Below are 19836 nucleotides of genomic sequence, written 5' to 3' on the forward strand. Positions count from 1 at the left end.
ATTCACGAAACATGATAAATTAATTAAATGTATCCTAATCCCTCACATATCTGTAAAAGCGTATTTCACATTTTTTGGAACATTATAAGGGATTTATTTCAACAGCTTTTGCTATTTTTAAAAAAGAAAATACGTCAATTTTTTAAGTTTAACGTTCAGGCGCGACAGGGCTGCCCTTCATTAAGCACAGGGGTCCTCTGAGTGAGTTTCGCTAACAAAGCAGGATCCAAAATGTCGGGGGAGGTGTATCTCCTGTGGCTTCTCTCGCTCTTAAAAACGGTGAGTTTATCCACACTGGAAATTAACATTCGTCGCCGCTTCTTCGAGTCTTTAGTGAGAAACACAACCGGGTGACGAAGCTGTCAGTGGTCTCATGTTAGCCGCATGTTAGCCTAACGTTAGCTGCAGTTTTATGAACCGCATCCTGCTGCTCCCGCTGCCTCAAAATGACGTGGCTCAACCTGAGCCGTGATGGAAGAGAAGCCTCCCCGGGTTTGATCCACTCCTGTGTTAAGCAGAGTCAACATTAAACTCCTGTCGTCTGAATACTACACAGTGTCAGTCGCAGGTTGATGTATCATCGGGGATCGAAAAAAGATAAACAGAGATGTTTCTTAATGGGCCATATTGTGAGTGAGAACTTATTTCCTGAATCCTGAAAGCGAAACTGGGCTTAAACATTAGCGTTACATGTTAGCATCTTCATTCTCATGCGTCAGTGGAAGCTGGGTCATCTATTAGCGACTGTCATTCGGATCAATGTTATTAAAAGCGGCTTTACTCTTTGTTGGTCAGTGGCAAAGCAGATGATCACACCACAACCAGCCTGTTAATTGCTCTACCTGCTTGCCAGTCAACCATCTACCCATTGTGTTGAAATTACTGATTTATAGTCCATCAGCCAAAGTGACGTAAAAACTGAAACTATTGATGCATCATCAAAACAAATCCCACCATTGGATTTATACTTGAAAAGCATCCCCTTTGTTTTTCCACCGTTTTAAATCAAATGAATATTTACTGCCTTGTGGTTATTGGCCACATCATATTAGAGCCCTTTAAACAGGTGAGGGATTAAGTAAATTGGCACTTGTTTATTTAAGATGACTGTATTTATTAAAAGAATACTGAATTTGATAGTTTGATAGATTATGATATTGCAGTTCCAGGGCCACTACACAAAATAAGATAGATGTTTTAGTCGAGATTGGATTTAGGAGATCCAGCTTTTGCAGTTGCTGCATCAAGACCTCACCATTTGTAGTGCATACAGCTTGGAATTGTTTTGTTGAGTTTCTATTTTATTGCATTTGTAAAAATAAAACTATCGCCCATATTCATCTTTTATGTCAGGCTCCTTATTCTTAATTTTGCTTCAGTGCTGTGCTTCTGTGTCTAAAACGCAAGCAAGCACTATATAGAAACATAGCATTTTTGTTTCCCTTCTATTTGAATCCTCTCAACCTCCTCTCTCCCAGGTGTCGGCGTACGGGACCGACTTGTCGTCAGAGGCATGCAGGGAACTGGGCTTCTCCAGCAACCTGTTGTGTAGCTCCTGTGACCTGCTCGGAGAGTTCAGCCTCACCAAGCTCCAGCCTGACTGCCAACAGTGCTGCCAGCAGGAGGCCCAGATGGAAGCGCGCAAGGTAAAGGGAACAACGAGGTCCAGGAACAGACAAAACATAAAGCAGTCTGTTTCGGTTCAGTGACGACATTGAACGTGTTGCAAAGACCTCAAAAGGGGGACTCGGTCAAAATAGAAGTGTAATGAATGTGAACTAAAGTTCCTTTAGCGGAATTATAAGATAAAACGTTGTGAGTGTTTGTGCTGCAGGACAGAGTCTTGTAAAATCTGGTGATATGCAACAGATAGTACATTCATTGTGGAATCTTGAGCTGATGCGTATGTTGTCTTTTGTGATTCACTATAGCTGTGCGGAAGCAGCTACTCAGTGGGTAGTATTAACACTCTGGGAACCTATGAGTCAGAACGTGTGATGAGCACATCCCTTAGTGTTTGGACTGCTAATAAAAACAACCTAGTTTTAGTCTCCCTGTTGCTGGGTCTGTTGACACTGTTTGCAGCTGTGCATCAGATCTGAGCCTCCACACACAAACTCTGTCACTAGCTGTCTCAATTTGTCTCTCTGATGTTCAGTCGAGTCTCCTTAACCCCAGCTCGACACTCCCCATGGGGTCAAACTGTCAGGTTATGCAGTAACAACCTCTCTGTAACCTGTTCAGATTCGTTGTTAGGCGCTAGTGTTTCCAGTGATTAAAGGACATTCAAAAGGAGTCCCTGCTGTGCTCTGATGGATAAACAGAGAGTGAAGCGATGGTGGAAAAACAATGTAATCTTCCTTTGATTGAGCAAAGCCCCTAGAACGTGTGGGTAGTATCCTAGCAACAGCACCTTGGAAAAGTGTAGAGCACACCTCATTACACCTCTCGATGATAAGTGTGTTTCAGACAGTCAGACTCATAGAGGGCAGATTACTCCTTGCTGCTCGCGATTTGAGTGAAAATGTCACGTGAGAGACCAGTCGCCTCACAGTAGAAATGACAGTGTCACTAAGCACATTTTCTCCTCAGACGGGAACAATTATCTGCCCTAAGAATTCTTCGAATCTCGCAATTGACATTAGTGCCAAGTCATTAAACCCTTTGAGAAATGGCTAATTCTGCAGCCTAGTCGATTAGCAGGATTCACTGAGCATGGAGGGCATTTCAGATACTCATTTTGAAACGTGTGGCTCTCTGCAGAACACCCGCACATGCCAGCACCTCATCTCCCTTGGGTTTCATTAGACATTGCGTCTCTGTAGAGCAGGAAAACCATATCGTTAATAACAATAACATGAGAAGCCTACATTACAGGACTACAAGTCAAGATCAGTTTGACAAATCCCAGAAGAAGACGTACTAGCGTTGTGTTGTCTGTGTGGCTAAAGCCTAGTGTCTTATTTCTCTGTTCTGTTGAGCTCCCCTGTTTTCTAAGAGAACAACACTGATGTGAAAGAGCTCTGCATCTGAAAACATTCCTCACAAAATGCACCATTTACTCCTGAGTAACACTGTTCCCAGCTGTAAGAATAGTTCCACAGGGTATCTGCAGGTCTTAAAACTCAGCTATTAAAAAGTTTTGAATGTAATATACATGATTTATTAGATTAGGTTGCAGGCTGTTTGAAACATTATACATCTACAAACTATAATTGAAACAGTGGACAGCAGTGCATGCGAGAGGTATAGAAAGCACTTTTTTAATGTATTAATTTACACAAATATTTTTGCCAGGTCATGTTAATTGATTCATTATATTATTAGGAACTATTATTCTAATTATAATAATTAATAGTAATACAGAATCCTTGTATTTATTGGGAGCCACACAAAGAAAATCCCATGAATCATCATTGTTTGTCATTTGACATCATTTATGTTTTATAATTTCAGGCTGTAGTTGATCTCGGCGTCTGTGTGTACGTTTGGCACAGAACCAGACAGATACATGGCTGGACTTAAAGTGAAAGTCATGATTCTAATTCATGTTTTTGGTATTGAAATCACTGATAGACAGGGCGACCAGATAATTAAGGGCATTTCACATTGTGTCAATTCTCAAAAGAGTCAAAGTTGAGTCATCCTATCATTTGACTTTTCCCTGATCTGCTGTGTGCGATAAAAATGAAAAGCAGGGAAATTAAATTTCAGCAGTGCCAGATTGTTTAGAGAAACTCACGTGGGAAGCGGGCAGGAGGAATAAGAGAGGATCTTAGCTTTGCATGCTTAATTTAATTTGCTGTGTGAACCAGCCGAGCAGCCCATCATTGCTCCCTCCTCCCCACTGAACCCGGCGAGTGGAGCATGGTCTTGAAATACTGCTGTGACACTCCAATTTCCTCTAACTTATTGTATATTGGTGCTGGAGGTTTGATTACAAGTGAGATCTGCACAAACCACCATCCATCAGCCCTGATCCATATGCAAAGGCTCACAGTTTAATGACCCCCAAGGAGTCGCACAGATACGTTTATGAATCAGTCTGCCTGAATCAAATTACTGCTCCAGGCCAGGCAGGCGTCCTACCACCAGCAGGGCCACAGTCTATTCTCTTTCTCTGTGTCTCTGTGTCTCTGTCTGTCTGTGTGTCTGTCTGTGTGTCTGTCTGTGTGTCTGTCTGTGTATGCTGGGATCCTTAAGCTGTGTTTCTTTGCACACAGCTTTACGCTGGAGCCATCCTCGAGGTGTGTGGATGAAAATTGGGGAGGTTCCCCCAAGTCCAAGGTGAGTTTTTTCTCTCAACACGATTATACTCTTGATAAGTTACTGTGTTTTCACAAATTCACCCTCCTGAAAATAGAAACATGCCTTGGGTGATTCTGTGTCTTCATCAGTGCAGATGAGTGTACTATATTTCCTTGTGAAATCGTAGGTGGTCTAAAGTGCCTGTGGGCTGGTTTTCAAACAAGCTTTTGAAGTTTGTTTTTTCCTTCCCCTGCGTCTTGGGAGCAGACCTCCCATCTCTGCTCAGAGTACCATTTGGATAATTTGGTGTCGGGTTACGTTGATGGACTTATTGCCGCTCGCCTCAGTATGGGGGCGAGACGTCTGGAGCCCTGTCTGTGCCATATGGCTGCTGTTTGTTTACTTCAGCTGTAGCGGTCCTGTGTTCTCAACTGTCTCCTCCACCATTAACGCCGCCTTCTCAGGAGGTTTCGCAGTTGGCGCTAATTACAGACGTCAGTACTGAAATAGAAAGGCTGATTCATTACCCCGACATTTGTCTCACCAGTGTTTTTTTTTTTTACCTCCACAGCTTTTGTCAGGAGTGATAAGCCGAAGATGTTCAAGGGTCTTCAGATCAAGGTAGGGATTATGAGTTGTGTTGATGATTAGACACTAAACTATATCTGGAGTCATTTGTAAGAAATAAGGTTATATTATACTCATTTGTATTGAGGCCAAGCCAGCTTTTTTTAACACCCTCTTTTTCTCTCTTTTTCACTCCCTCCTTCTCTACAGTATGTTAGAGGCTCAGATCCTGTACTAAAGCTTTTGGACGATAACGGGAACATCGCTGAAGAACTCAGCATCCTCAAGTGGAACACAGACAGCGTGGAGGAGTTCCTAAGTGAGAAATTAGACCGGATATAGACACAATTCCAACTTTTTTTTTTTTTTTTTTTTTAATTTTAAATCTTTAGTGACAGGATATCCTCTAAATTACAATTTCACTACTTGCTCTTTTATAAAACTGCAGATAGTTTGTGTTTTATGTGCTGAAGCTGTAAGGTTTGTGCCTCTTCTGCTCAGGTGAATTAAGTTTTGTTTGTGGTGCTCACAGGGCGGAAAAATTACGTTTTAAAATATTAACCAGCAGCACTTCTTTGCTGAAGCTGTGACCTGATAACTGCTGATAAACCACCTCCAGCAGTATTAATTTGAGCTAATTTATACCAAATAAAATGGTCCAAATGAAAACTAAGAAGCAGAGAAACAGTTTCTGGAAATCTCTGCAGCTGTAAATTTAATAAAGAGACAGATCTTTGAAAGCTTGAGCAAATTAGATGGAAATTTGATCTGCGTGGTTTGAGAATAAAGGAGCAAGTTAGAAAAGCTTTCTTGTACTTTGAGGGATCCGACCCTAATTATCTACCAATTTGTACACAACTGGGCCTTGATAGATGGTTGTAGAATATATGTACTCTATGACCGTTTTTTGTATCTGAAGATCATAATTATCTTGTCTAAGTTTTACCAAATGTCCAGAGGAGCAGAACACCCTGAAATAATCAAAATCAAAGATAAATCATGGATGATATTTTGTCCCTTTGGTTTGAGAAGACATTCGTACCTCATGACCCGTTTCGTTGTTCACCTGTGAGAGTTTCTGTTCCCCCTCTGTCTGTCTGATATTCGTGTATAATTATTTTTTATAACGCTCAACATTGTGACTGAATGGATCGCAGTTGCTTTTCCAAATGCAGACGTCTTCTGCAGAGGCACATTTTTGTGAAGAGCTCACAGGAAACCAGTGTTGGGATGTGAGCTCTGATGTACCTTTGTGTTTTTCTGCATCTTCTGCTTTGGAGAGAAACTAGATTTATTTTGGATACTTGGTTTTTGAGGTGGAGGTTGAAATATGCAACAATAAATAAAGTTTCTGGAGGTTTATCTGCCAATAATGTGTTTCATTGGAAACTGCGACTGAATCACAGTTGTTATTTGATGAAAATGTGCTGACATCTAGCGGTTGGAAAGGGTATTGCTTCTGCAGAAAATGACCTTCGAATTAAGAGTTATTGCAATTCTCTAAATAATTTCTAAAAGACAAAAATAGACCCCCCCTCACACACAACTCTGAGTTTCACATCATTATGTAAAGTCGAGGTGAAACTTGCAAGTGAAGTAACAATAAGGAAAGCATGTTTCTCAGGGAGGAGGACCTTAAATTTCAAATCACATTTCTGAACTAGGTCTTAGATATACCTTATGTGAACCAGTCTCTAGATTTAGGAGGAAATGGCTGTTAGCTTTCTGAAACCCCTGTTCTCTTTAAAATGATAATATAAAAGTAAAACTTTTGAAACTCGTTTTTAAAGGTCCTGTCATAATTTCATTTGCAAAAAAAAAAATAGGTCAGTTGTGTATTTCTCTTCCTGCTAAAGCAGAAACAATCTGCAAAGTAAAACCTCGAGACTATTCAGATTTTATTCTCCATTTTGACAGATCTTGTCTAACAAGAAATGTTATGAGCCGTTTAAATGCATTAGGTTATCGCTGCACAGGAATCAAATCAATGGCAGATGGATACGTCCTGTTTGAAATGCCTGTACTCACGTGGGTCCTAAATCATTTTCAGAGAAACTGTAACCACATATATCAGAAATCAGTGTTTTATTTTCAAACATAAAAATAAAATGATTTAACAAAAGTCAAGTAAAAAAAAAAAGCTTCAATTACACATGGTATCAGAACATTTTTAAATATCTCATAACCACTAAATGTGCATATGAAAACTACATATTTTGCCAAATTGCCTTTTTTATTATTACATCTGGACTGCAACAATAAGATGCAGAATTAATTGGTTTATGTATAAAAAAATCTCAAAGCCGGCTGCATGAAGGCTGAAAAGCACAAATCTTAGCATCAACCATTTGTAAGTGCTGAGGCTGTTTAAAGTCACACATAGTTCTGGTTTCTCTTGCCGTCCTCTGAGTGATGATCACCCAGGTCGGTTTTGGTGCGGGACTGAGGTTTGTAAACAACCCCTGGGTAACTGAAAGACAAGAGACAACACATAGTATGAAGGTAACTGTTGTAAAGCTGTATCTTCTGGCCAAACACATGGAAAAGACTGAAATGTGTAATGAGTGAGAAAATAACTGATAACATAATACCTGAGTCAAATTTGGTGCTCAATAAATTCACAGACATAATAAATCATCCAGTTATACAGAATTTAAGAAGCTTATCATTTACTGCCAATATAAATCTGTGTTGGACTCACTGTGGTTTTTCATCTTTCACCATGTCCCTGAAAGCCAGTGACTTCAGGATGCCGCCAATAAGCAGCACGCCGCCTCCAATCCAGGCGATAAACAGTGCAGGGCCAAACGTGTATCTGGTAAATAGAGATAACACAAAGTATGTATAGGTCCAACATGTGAACAATATGGATTAGTGTGAGAACAGAAGCAAAAATAATAAACTTAATATCCTACGTTGGCATCCCTTCTCCCATTCCTCCCATTCCTCCCATTCCACCCATTCCACCCATCCCTCCCCCCATCATTCCTCCTCCACCATAGTTGGGGTAGGTGGCCATCCTGAAAGTGGCCACGATCTGGTTGGCATAGATGGATGCACCTGCAATGCCGCACACACCTGAGGGAGGTGACAGAAGGACACAAGTGAAATGAAGGGATTCATGTTGGTGATTTTTTTTGCAGATATTCCTCTACAGCTTGACTCATGTTAATCCACATGTAAACTAGTACCAGCGATGATGAACATGATGCCAGCAGTGAGGCTCATCTTGGCCTTGGTGGTGTCCTCCATACTGTTCATCGTGAGGCAGGTCAGAGAGAAAACTGATATCACCGCCCCGAGTACACTCAGCACCACGCCCACTATCATCAGGGCCCGCACAGCCTGGAAGGCCCCTGTAGTTGACAGAAAACCCCCAATCAGAGACTTTACAGTAGATTTACATTTAATCTGGTTTTGAGGCAAAGTAAGATCATTTTATTTATAATGCATGCTTCAGTAGATACAAGGTGTTGTACAAATTATACTGTGTCTCTAAAAATACTAGAATACAAAATATAAACCCAACTTTTATTAGTTTTTTTGTTGTGTATAAACCCCCCAGAATCAATTTATGTCCAACTTTAGCAAAAAAAATATTCATACGTCTTCCTGTCATGTCCTCATTTGAAAAGACTGTGCCTTAATCAGGCTTTCTATACTTTTGTGTGATAACCTGCGCTCTAACCTGTGTATTATAATGAAACCTCATATTTCAATTCTTAATAATGTCTTAATAATGTGGTGAGTATGTTCCTGTGGTATAGGTGTGTTGTAGGAACCTGCCCTTTGCGTATTGTTTGTTCTGTTTCTGATAACTGTATTGACCAACTCTCGGCCCAGCTGTCCATTACATGGTCCAGAATGCACTGCGGAGCAGAGCAAACAATGATAGGAGTGGGCTTGACACAGGAACAAGAGTTTGTGTGATGGAAACAGAAACTCAGAGTAACAATTCTTTTAGTACAATATCTGATTAAAACAATTGAACATTTTTTTTTTTTTACTCTGAGTCATCCAAGGAGAAATCTTTACATTTTGTCTGACATCATCTGAATTATCTCTTTTGTTCTGTAAGGTTTCTTCCTGTTCTTCCTAATTTTCCTTTTGATTTTTTTCGCACAATTAGCCTCAATTTGCCTCTTTGCACCAAATCAAAGTGTTATAATCTATTCAATAAACATTTTAAAACTCATTTTATCTTCTCATTTCCCCTTTAAATCATCTTCAAAACTTAAACAATTTCAACCCTTTATGCCAATATGACATATTTGTTTCTTCCAGAAGTTCTCATCTCATCATCAACCTGAATGAGACTCATATCTGCACCTTAAAATCCTGCTGCCTCGTCCTTTCAGAAGAATTATAGTTGAGGCCATTTTTGAATATTAACAGGAAGTGACAGAACTTCCTCCTACTTCCTTCTATTGGAAAACTCATGTTTTAAACAGTTCAGATACAACTTTATAAAATGTTTTCACTCGCTGCATCATAGTTGCTGATCAGAGAATCACTTCTGACAAGATCTCATAAGGGAGAGACCAGACTAAGTAAGAACATGTCATGAGATTGTGGCCTTGACAGTGAAGGAGACCCAGGTTGAATATGTTAAACCTGGGAACACATGTGACATCAAGGAGTGAAACTACTGCTGGATATATATATATACATATATATATATATATATATATATATATATATTGTATGTAAAGAAGAGAGAGAGAGAGGAGTCCTGTCCTACCTGAGAAGCCCAGGAGGCCGTAGAGCGGACGACATTCGGTGAGTCCAGAGGAGGACGTCTCACAGTCCTGCCACAGACCCTTGTAGGTGTAAACGGATGTCACCACCTCCCCCTGCCTGTCCTTAACACTCCACTTGTTCATGGCTGTGGCTGCGATCAGGGCTGCTGCACCGATCAGGCCTAAAACGAATCCACCGTTCTGTAGAACCGAAGGTGCCATTGTGGTCTTCTCCTTCAGAAATCAGAAAATATACCCGGGAGGCAAAGCGAGTGTGTGCAGTGTAGAGTTGTGTTTGGTTTAGAAGATAGAAATCCTAATACTTAAAGTATAGCTGCATGTGTCAATGCATTTAAGGAATGAGCCAGAAGTTTAGCAGATGTGTCGGGTGCAGATAAAGAATGAAACTGGGCAAAGTGACACTTTGTAGTCATGGGGGTGTTGGTGGGTGGAGGCGGTTGGGTTTCACCCAGTGGGTGATACAGCCGTGAAGGGGCAGGGCCACCTTGTGTAGAGACGTGTGGACACAGTGGTGATAGGCACACCTGGCACCGAAATGAGAACTAACCATTTTAATGTAAATACTGGAAACTGAATCACTGACTCCATGTAGGGCTTTCAGAAAGCTGACGACTGTTGGTCAGTGGGTTGATGCTAATTTGCCGTGCCAGCACTCAAACACAAACTGCATCACTTAATGTGTCACTTTATAAATAATGGATCACACGTAGGACAAAAAACAGCACATGATTACAGCAGACTCTCAATCAGGCCATGATCCTGAATGTAAGACATTTGAAGTGAAACAAAGAGCATTAAACCTTTCCCCACTTATCCAAGTTATAGAGCTGAATTTCTGGAGCTTTGATTTAATAAAGATTTAGTGTCTTGATCATTGAAACAAGATAAAATCTACATGAGGAATTCAAACATGACAGTTCATCCTTCAGTCTCTTTTCCGGAGCTGCAGAGTGCCCGGTGGAAACCAAGGATGAATAGGACGCTGATGTGATACAACATCCACGATTTATATTCACCCAGTGACACTTGTTGCATTCTGCTGTGAGCAGGTAAAAATGTGTAAAATAAAAAAAACATCAATCAGGTCATTACTAGTTTGATATAGATTGTCGCACGCTGAAAATTTTTTGTTTCAGTGTAAGACTCATTTCCTGAAACAAACAGTGCCTCATGATGTGTTTTTCACCTTATCGCTTTGTCAACAGCTGTGCAGGTTCCTATTCTTCTCTTATCGCTCTCTCTCACTCACCAACACACATGTGGGAACACACTGCTAACTCATGCAGTGGCACACACGATGATGGAAGTCACTTTAAAATTGTTATGTTCATCCACTTTCTTTGAACTTGTGCTATTTGCATCATATTAATGTGTTTTCTTTCTCTTTTCTTAAGTCTTACATGCACCGTATCCGGAGACTTAAAGGCAGTTGAATTAAATAAGAGAGCCCAAGCAGTCAGAAACATGAAAATATATAAACCTCCAGATTATCTTTATTGATTCCTGTTAACTTTTTATTACAGCTGATGTCTGACATAAAATGACATCTCAGTGACAGTAGAAAAATGCAGTGGTCCAGATCATCCTTAATACAAACTGTACTGTCAATTTGATTTCCAACTTCTCATAGATATTGTTTCTTGAATAGCAACTTTTAAATGTAGATAGTTCAAAAAATGTTACTTTGGGAAATCCCATTGAAAACAACAAAAGACTGCAACTATAAGACTTTATTTAAACCTGTATTTCAACAACAACAACAAAACAGGCCGCAGACTACGGTATATAGGCAGGCCTACATACATGTGTAACTTTCCAAATATAAGAATGTATGAATCAAAAATACAATATTAGACTTACTGTTATTTTTGGGCCTGCATAAACAGACGCATGAACCACAATGGCTCTCCTCCATATCCACAACAGCTGGATGTTCTGACTCAGTTTGAAATCAACAGGGGCTGGTGCAGCACTTTTGAATTAATATTTTAGTCAAAAGAGAAACAAAACAGCATCTCCACTCTCTAATCTTGACCATGTATTGACATGGAAAGCTGCAGGGCCAATAGCACAGCATGGAGCTAATTAAACAGCAATAAGTGGCATTTGGAAATGTTTTTATTACTGTGGAAACATTTTAATATTCCAATGGCATGTAAAAGAATTTTCAACAGGTTTTGTGTTATATTTATTAGATAGAAAACACATGTTATTATGGCCCAGTTCTTTCTCGTCTGTCACATTGCATGGAAAGGTCCTGTGCGTAAAACGTTCCCCGTTGTGTACGTGCGTCTTCCTACCCCGTCTGCACGCTGGAGCCGGGTGACGGATACGAGTCCATGCCGCTCTTGGTCATCCCTCCGGGGAAGAGAATATACGCCACCTGAGGGTGTAAACTGGCCGCAGACCAGGCACTACAGTTACACGGCACCACGTATCCCGGGCTGGAGGGTGACGGGTGGGTGTGGGTGTGCTGTCCGGGACACGCCAGTCCCCCGATCCCGCCTGTCTGGTATCCGAAGGTGTGCGCGCTGTAGGGCAGAGCGCCCGCGGCCAGAGTGTGAGGGATTTCCGCCACCCGCTGGACAGCTCCGGTGCTGAAGTGCGCCACCGGCTCCAGCAGGGAGAAGGAGGATGAGGAGGAGGAGGCGGGAGCGAAGAGAGCCCGGGCTTTATCTCCGGGGACGAGGAAGGAGTCCATGGCAAATCCCTTCAGGTGCTCCGCTGCCTCCCCGAGTAAAGACGGGAGCGGGAACAGAAAGCGGTCCCTCTTCAGGAGACTCTTGGATTTGCGCCGGGGTCTGTACTTGTAGTCCGGGTGCTCCTTCATGTGCTGAGCCCGCAGCCTCTTGGCCTCGTCGATGTACGGACGTTTCTCGGAGTCGGAGAGCAGCTTCCACTCCGCGCCGAGTCTCTTGCTGATCTCGGAGTTGTGCATCTTCGGGTTTTCCTGGGCCATCTTTCTCCTCTGGCCTCTGGACCACACCATAAAGGCGTTCATGGGTCTCTTGATGTGATCTAAAGGTTTTGCCATTTCAGGAGTTGACACATTAATTAATTAAAAAGTACACTCAGATCCTACACTTTCAAATAAGTCACCTCTCCAAAAAGCGCATGCTCCTCCCGTGCGTAAAAGGAATATTGACGGCGAAGTATCAAAGATGATTTGACTCAAGAATTATTTTCTGTTTCTTTGTAAAGTTGAAACTATAATTCCAAACAGACCGAAGCTTTTCACTAGGTGGAACTGAAAATTGCACAAGGCGCAAAGCCTGGACGCATGAATGGGAGTCACACGGGACCAAGTTGGAAGCTTGTTATGGATGATGCTGGGCATGTCAACCACTCATCACCACACCACTGTCACGGCGAGCCAAGCCAATGGGAATGAGAGGGAGCAGAGTAATCCCCTCACAAAAAAGTGACTGTACAACATTTCTGAGGGACTCCCTCCTCTCCAAACAGTTTAGTCCCTTTAAAGCTCCCCTGAGACAGGCAGGCAGGAAACCAGGGGAGAAAGCAATCTGCTGCATAACATAAGCAGAAACTACAAATTAAAAGGTTTTGTAAGGGCAGCAAGGAGGGTATTTTAAACTGCAGCTGCTCAGAGACCTTTAAAGTCCTACATGGCTGATTTGCTCAATAATGTCTATTTCAGACAAACTCAGAGAGAGTTGCTGTTTAACACATTTAAAAGCATCTAATTAAAGCGTTAAAAAAAGTGTTATTCCCCTAATGTTTACACCTAAATGTTGTTTGGAAGCTTTCTCCAGGCTACGATATTTTAAACTCCTGGCAGAGAAATACTGAATCCTGATGGAAAAATGGATGCAAAGATATGATGGACTCAGGCTAAAAATCATCTTAAGCTTTTGGTTGTAGAATGTAACTCTCACACAGCTGAGCCAAATTCCCAGAAGACATTAACATGTCTCTACATTAAGACGTGAAATGAAAACATTCACAGGTCAGTGGGTGTGTGTAGGGTCTGCTTCCTCACTCTTCCTATCTAAAAACTTGCCTTCAAAATTGCCTCATTTAAATTCTTTCCCATGATGCCATGCAGGTGTCTTATATATTAATATGTGCAGAAGTGTCTCACCTCTTCCTCCTCCATAGTCGACAAAATCAATATTAATCACAGCCATAATTTACCGGCCCCGGGTGACTGCATTGATTGTTACAGTTTTCATAATTACTAGACCTTATCTGATCAAACATATGCTTTAGCCATCTCATCTGTTATTGAAATGACATTGATGGAGAAATGCCGGGGCAATAACTTAAGTACGAATTATTTACAGTATACGGTGTGTGTGTGTGTGTGTGTGTGTGGAAAATGTAGGTGCTTATAGGTAATAACAGGGGATTACTGTATGGAGTATATACACAGGAAGCTCATATTACAAGGAGGAATTCAATACCGACTCTCTGGGTGTCTAAGTGGGAGCTTCCAGGCTGCCTCAAAGCCACCCAAAATGGTTTCTGCAAAAAGGATTATTACCATGACAGAAGCATGATGTGTTTCTCCGCAGACAGACCTGTGGCGGTTGGTTGAAGCTCTGGGTTTAGGTTTTGGTAGCGGTGATAAACTCAGATATCAGGCGAGGGGGAGGCCTTTATTTCATTTGCCCCCCACAATCACAGGCACCGTGGGCCTCTTCAAAGGTAAAATAAATGGACACAGAAGATCCAGTGGCGCACGTCGTTTCATTGGTGGTGGAGATAAGACATTTTCAGAGAATGTTTTTTGTGCAGGTTTCCTCAGAGCAGACGGGCTGGAGGGATAAAGTGAGTGACAGCAGGGGTCAGACAGTTGATCTGTCTCCTCGTGGCTGTGCTGTTATCTCCTGTGCTGTAGGTTCAGGCCTGGCACACGGGAGGCCCCCACCACCACACAGAGACGATGATTACTTCCACAGAGGGACCATGTTCTAGAGAGTTTTCAACAGTGAGGAGAAAAACTGTCTGAGAACAACAACACAAGAGGTGGAGGACATGAAGGTCAGTTTGTAGAAAGGATCTGTTTCCTTCTGGCCTTTGTCAAGATGCATTGTTTTATATTGCACAAAAACTTGAGCTGTTTCCATTTAGCTGAGGAGAAAGCACAGAGGGTATGTGTTTTTGTGTACTAGTCAGTGTTTGGTTTGACTTCTAAGAAAGGGCAGCATTTCAACTCTGGAGAGATGAGGGAGGGGAGAAACGGGTAATAAGAAAAACTGCCAGCAGCACAAAATGGCTGTCGTAATCCGGTTATCCCCCGGGCTCTAAAGATACTGGTCCTCTCCTTAGGAGTCTATCTTTTCTTCTTATGTCAAAACTGTCCTCCATGCACTCAGGTGGATTAAGGAGTCACACTGTAGAAAGAAATTGACAGGTACAGAAAGACCTGGGGGTGAAAAGGAAATGAAAGATGACACAGAGAGGCAGACCGGTCGCTCGGCCAGGGGAGTGCGCCAGCGTCTGACAAGAAAAGAATCTACTACAAAAAAAACGCTCATGGTTCTTTCTAATTTACTGCATTGATTAACAGAATAATTATTGATAAATATAATTACTAATTCAACTCTTACTCTTTAAAATTGGCTTTTCTTTCTAGAAGTGGCTGAAGTGTTCTGATGCTGCTGTATATGGGACTCAGGTTATATTAGATTTGATGTCAGCTCTGCAGCAGTGTCCATTATTAAAACTCACTTAGAGCAGATCACATGCTAGATTATATATGCATATCATCTTACATCGATGAAAAAGACCTCAACAAAATATAGCAGTGTATAGCAGTGGAGGCTGCAGAACAGGCCCAGTCAGCCTCCTAATGAAATGATTAGTCCATTAGGAGAAATTGTTTTTTATTGACAATCTTTTAATAAAGAAGACAAACTTATATTCCAGCTTCTCACTTGTGGTTATTTTTCTCCATTTTATGACAATTCATAGACCAAACAATTAACTGAATTGTTGAAAACAGTATTTAGCATTTTAATATGCATAGAAAATAATTGAAAATCTGTCAGGCTATGTGCATTCAGTTAGTCTACATGTGAAGCAATTTAGATCCTTTCAGAAGGACATAATTTGATCATATTAACATAAATAAACAAATTATTGTTCTTAAAAAACTTTAGATCGAGGAATCTGTGGAAAGCAATATTGACACTAAGTGGATTATCCTGGTGAAATAAAGTACATTTATATTCAAATGTTTTTAAAACGTAATTTAAAAAAATGGTTGCCCTATAGTCATTAGATTTCTCCCATTTTAAGATGAATCAAAGCAAAGCCACATATTCAGTCAAGTCTAAGAGTGAGAGAAAATGTATCAACTATACCAACACATACATTTGAACGTGTCACAGTCTCGTAACTGTCAGAGAAGTTCACGGGGCCAGTCAGAAGCCCAGCTCCTCATGGCGGCCCCTGGCTCAGGTTGGCATGTTGTGCTTTTCTGCACATCATGGTAAATCCCAGCATGAATTCAGAATGTATTACACCTTTTTAAATTACTCATGAACTTTGATTTGAGCAACTTAACTTAACCCACCTCCAAGTCTTCACTGGAGTTGTGCTATTGTATAATAAACTGGTGAATGGCTTTCTATCTGATTATGTGGAAAGTTCAGATGCACTCATACTTCAAATTTTGTCATTTCAGCTCCAAATAAATTCACTACAATCCAAAAACCTGCATTGAAGTCTGACAAGAGTTTCTGACACTCCATTAGGAAACATTTCAGGGGGAAAATCCCCCAGATTTTCATTGCTCTGGGGGGATTTCACTAAATCTTGTGCTTATTCTCGTGATACTTAGAGAAAGTTAAGCAGTTTTAATAGCTTTCCTCTTGACACATTGATGGTGGAATATGCTGTGCCTCTGTGGCAGATAGCTTCAATCCTGAGAAGCTGAGCAAGAGAGGGAGGGAGAGAGAGATCTGCTCGTCTCTGCCTGCCTCTACACTTTCATAAGGCCCCATCTAGGCTAAATTATTACACTTCCTCCAACATCTGAGGATAAAACCTGAGCAGCACATTATCATCCAGCTTGTGATACAACCGAGTCAGCAATCAATGAGATACATTTGCAACCAGGCATTTGTCAGCGACTCAGAGCGTCAGAGGCAGGAGATTTAAAATGTCCTGCAGTAAATTAAGTGCTGCTGGAGAAGGGAAAGGTGCCGGCTAAGCAGGCAGCCGCTTACTTTAAATGACAGACGGGGTGATGATGGTGTGGTGATGGAGGCAGCGGGGATCTGAACCCGGGTTAGAAGTGGCAGGGTTTCTGAGCGTGGCTGTGCTCGAGCCTCGAGTGGATTCAAAAAGGTTTAATGTTAAAGTTCTTTGACAGAAATGGTTCTGAGTCACAGGTTGTGACCCAGAAGAAGTTTCAAACAGAACAACACCATAAAGGCCGGTAGGTGTTTCAACATGAATGTGTGGCAGTAGAGGATGGCTCTATGACAGAGAAGGCAGGTGAAAGACAGCGGCAGACAGGAAGGAAACTCTTCTGCCCCAAATATAAAAGGCAGAGAGGTCAACTGAAGGTTTACTACCTCAAACAGAAACATTATTCTGATAGATTCTTTCGTGTATATACTGCAGGGTCTTCAAGGTCTTGATAAGTGGTTGTCAGCTTAGTTGTGTGGGAGAACTGGTGAGAGATGAGTTAACCACGGCTCAGTCAATAAAACACAGTGAAGAAACCAGGAAGTAAAACAAACAAGGTTTTGACATAATAATGATAATAACAACATAACTGACTTTGACAAATTTGACATCTATGAAATAGCTAATTACTGCTCTTCAAAATAAAGTATTAAGCTTTAATTGAGTAATCAGTGACATCTATTCCTTTGTTCTTTCCTCCCTTGCTTCATCTTTTATCATCTTTTCTCTCTTGTCATCCTGTAAGTTTGACAGAATTTTCTTTGCACATATTCAATCTATCTTTTTTCATTTTAATTTTGTTTATTTTACTTTGGAGGGACTTGAAATTTAAAAGAAATCTTCCTTGACAAAGCTGTTATTGGAAAAAAATGAAAATAAAAGAGATAAAGGATTCTAGAGGCCCTTATAAAAGAGCTCTTGAAGCACTTAAACAAGAGCCCACTGAGTTCTCAATGAAGTACAAGGTGAGCACTTACAATTTAAACCATTGAAACAAGCCTCTACACACATAGATTCACCATCTGTTTAACTGTTTATATCAGTACTCGTAAATGCATTGACCCATGATAAATAAGAGAATAAAAAAATAAAGGCAGAGTATGGTCTTGATTCACATGCATGTTACAAATTTCTGCCAGCAATTTCTTTCGGTTGATGCCTATAATGTAACGTGTGAAATGAAAAGAAATGTGGTTTCACAGAAAGAGGAAATAACATGAAAGGACACATAAAAAACAGTGGTATGGTCCTGGAGTGTTACCACTCTCCCTTGCTCCTTCTCTCTGAGAAACAGGATTACAGCATCCATTTAATAAACTGGGAATGATCCAAAACTACTATTCTCATTCATAGCAGAACAGGAGCCCTTTTACCATATTAAGAGCGTGGGTACAGGAAAGAAGCCCTTAAAATATATAAAACTTGCACACTTGATAGTATGAAGCCTCTACAAATGACAGGGCATGGTGCCACTAAGAGGCTTATGGAAATAATGGGAGTAGTGTAGCTCCTGGGGCGATGATATGCCTGCGGCAACAGAAAGGGAAAGAGACTGGTATTTACGGAGATATCTGGTGGTCTCGTGTTAAGCAGAGCAGTGGCCGTCCTGAGCCAGACTGGAGGGAGGGAGGCCGAGATGCTGTCACAACAGCAAGCTCCGATAAGCCCCAACTGGGTGAGGACAGAAAGGCATTAAGTGAGCATATTTTTTAAGTCGTCTGATGTTCCTCCACCGCCGCTGGAGAGCGAGACTGTGTACTGAATAATAAGGATAGGCAGATGATTAAGAGCCACTCACATATGACTGACTACATGTGCAGGCAGGTTTTTTAGCTCTTGGATTTCAGATGAGTTGCCCTTCAGCGCAGGTGAAACTATTTTTGTATCCATCTTTTATGCAAACTGGTAACATCTTGTTAACTACACCTTAATGACACTATATAAGAAGTGGGACACCACACTCACTCTTGAATACTCACTCTTGAATACTCACTCTTGAATTTAAGAGACTACATAATCTGTGCAGTGTACATGAAACTGTCCCTTGTGCACAAATAGCATGTATTATGTATTGATAGAAATATAAAAAAGAAACAGTAACTCCTAATTGTTTTACTGCTGCAAGCAACAGGGGAACTACATCAGAAGAAACGCGACACAGTAAAACATATACTCGTGTCGAACCAGTGGGAAAATGATGGGCTCGTCCGGGATTTGAACCCGGGACCTCTCGCACCCAAAGCGAGAATCATACCCCTAGACCAACGAGCCACATGCATATCAGCGAAATCTTGTGTTCATAAACCTTCCAGGATTATTAACTGCAGGGAATTGTACACAGCCAAGGTTGAAAGAATCATCGCCGGCTAATAGTTCTAGCTAGCTAGCCTACTCTGAGATAGCATTAGCTTAATCTGCACAGGAAAAGTTCCTGTCAGCTTTCAAATGAGCTTCAAATAGCAAAGGGCCCTTTCGTAAACATTAGCTGTAGTAAAGTGAGCTGTCTTCATGTTGTTTCTAAGATCAGCATGTCCCCCTGGTTGTTTATTTGTTTTAAAGAATCGTCCTGAATCTTTCACAAGGAGCCTTAGCCCCCTCTCCTGGTCGTCTATCATTAATGCAGGTTAAAATTTCCCAACATTTCTATATTCATATATTATTCTCTGGTCTTCACTGTTACTTTATACAGGATATGGTCTGTTTTATTTCAAAACTATTTCGTTATTGTAATCTCTGTATGAGTATTATAATGCCAGGTATAACATTTCATATTCATTGTATATAAATACTAAGAGGACACTTTGGTCCAGCATATTCTGGCAGGTAATTAAAGTTAATTGGGTATTTTAATAGTAATCATTTCAACTTGCCATGACAGCACATGTGTCCATGTTAGTGTGACAGTCAACCTGTACACATAAGTGAAGAGGCATAGAGCTGAATGCAGTTCAGACAACATACATTTTCTCTTTTTTTTAATCTATCTATCTATCTATCTATCCATCTATTTATCTTTATTGAATTAGCTCCAAACTGTTTTTATCCCAGTATTTTGCATTTATCCTGATATTCATCAATAGAGACTGATATGAAAATATTT

At 40.9% G+C, this 19836-nt stretch overlaps 3 protein-coding genes and 1 non-coding gene across 4 annotated transcripts; 1 reads left to right on the forward strand and 3 right to left on the reverse strand.

Moving 5' to 3' along the window:
* Nucleotides 1-121: 121 nt before the first annotated feature.
* On the forward strand, nucleotides 122-6185 carry selenof (selenoprotein F). The gene is made up of 5 exons (XM_020103362.2): nucleotides 122-279; nucleotides 1479-1646; nucleotides 4224-4287; nucleotides 4820-4869; nucleotides 5026-6185. The coding sequence occupies exons 1-5, from the start codon at nucleotides 232-234 to the stop codon at nucleotides 5155-5157; spliced, it is 462 nt and encodes a 153-aa protein (XP_019958921.1). The 5' UTR covers nucleotides 122-231; the 3' UTR covers nucleotides 5158-6185.
* Nucleotides 6186-6885: 700 nt separating this feature from the next.
* On the reverse strand, nucleotides 6886-9951 carry cldn18 (claudin 18). The gene is made up of 5 exons (XM_020103246.2): nucleotides 9557-9951; nucleotides 8007-8171; nucleotides 7731-7893; nucleotides 7517-7630; nucleotides 6886-7285 (listed from the first exon to the last, which is right to left on the reverse strand). Exons 1-5 carry the CDS (start codon nucleotides 9774-9776, stop codon nucleotides 7189-7191), a joined length of 759 nt encoding a protein of 252 aa, XP_019958805.1. The 5' UTR covers nucleotides 9777-9951; the 3' UTR covers nucleotides 6886-7188.
* A 1368-nt stretch (nucleotides 9952-11319) lies between these two features.
* LOC109639784 (transcription factor Sox-14) lies at nucleotides 11320-12645 on the reverse strand. Its single transcript, XM_020103430.2, has one exon. The coding sequence runs from the start codon at nucleotides 12607-12609 to the stop codon at nucleotides 11872-11874; it is 738 nt and encodes a 245-aa protein (XP_019958989.2). The 5' UTR covers nucleotides 12610-12645; the 3' UTR covers nucleotides 11320-11871.
* Nucleotides 12646-18935: 6290 nt separating this feature from the next.
* On the reverse strand, nucleotides 18936-19007 carry trnap-ugg (transfer RNA proline (anticodon UGG)). The gene has a single exon. It is a non-coding gene; the product is annotated as a tRNA-Pro (tRNA).
* Between the last annotated feature and the right edge of the window lie 829 nt (nucleotides 19008-19836).

Source organism: Paralichthys olivaceus, chromosome 16 (genome assembly GCF_024713975.1).
Source record: "Paralichthys olivaceus isolate ysfri-2021 chromosome 16, ASM2471397v2, whole genome shotgun sequence".
Lineage (NCBI taxonomy): Eukaryota > Metazoa > Chordata > Actinopteri > Pleuronectiformes > Paralichthyidae > Paralichthys > Paralichthys olivaceus.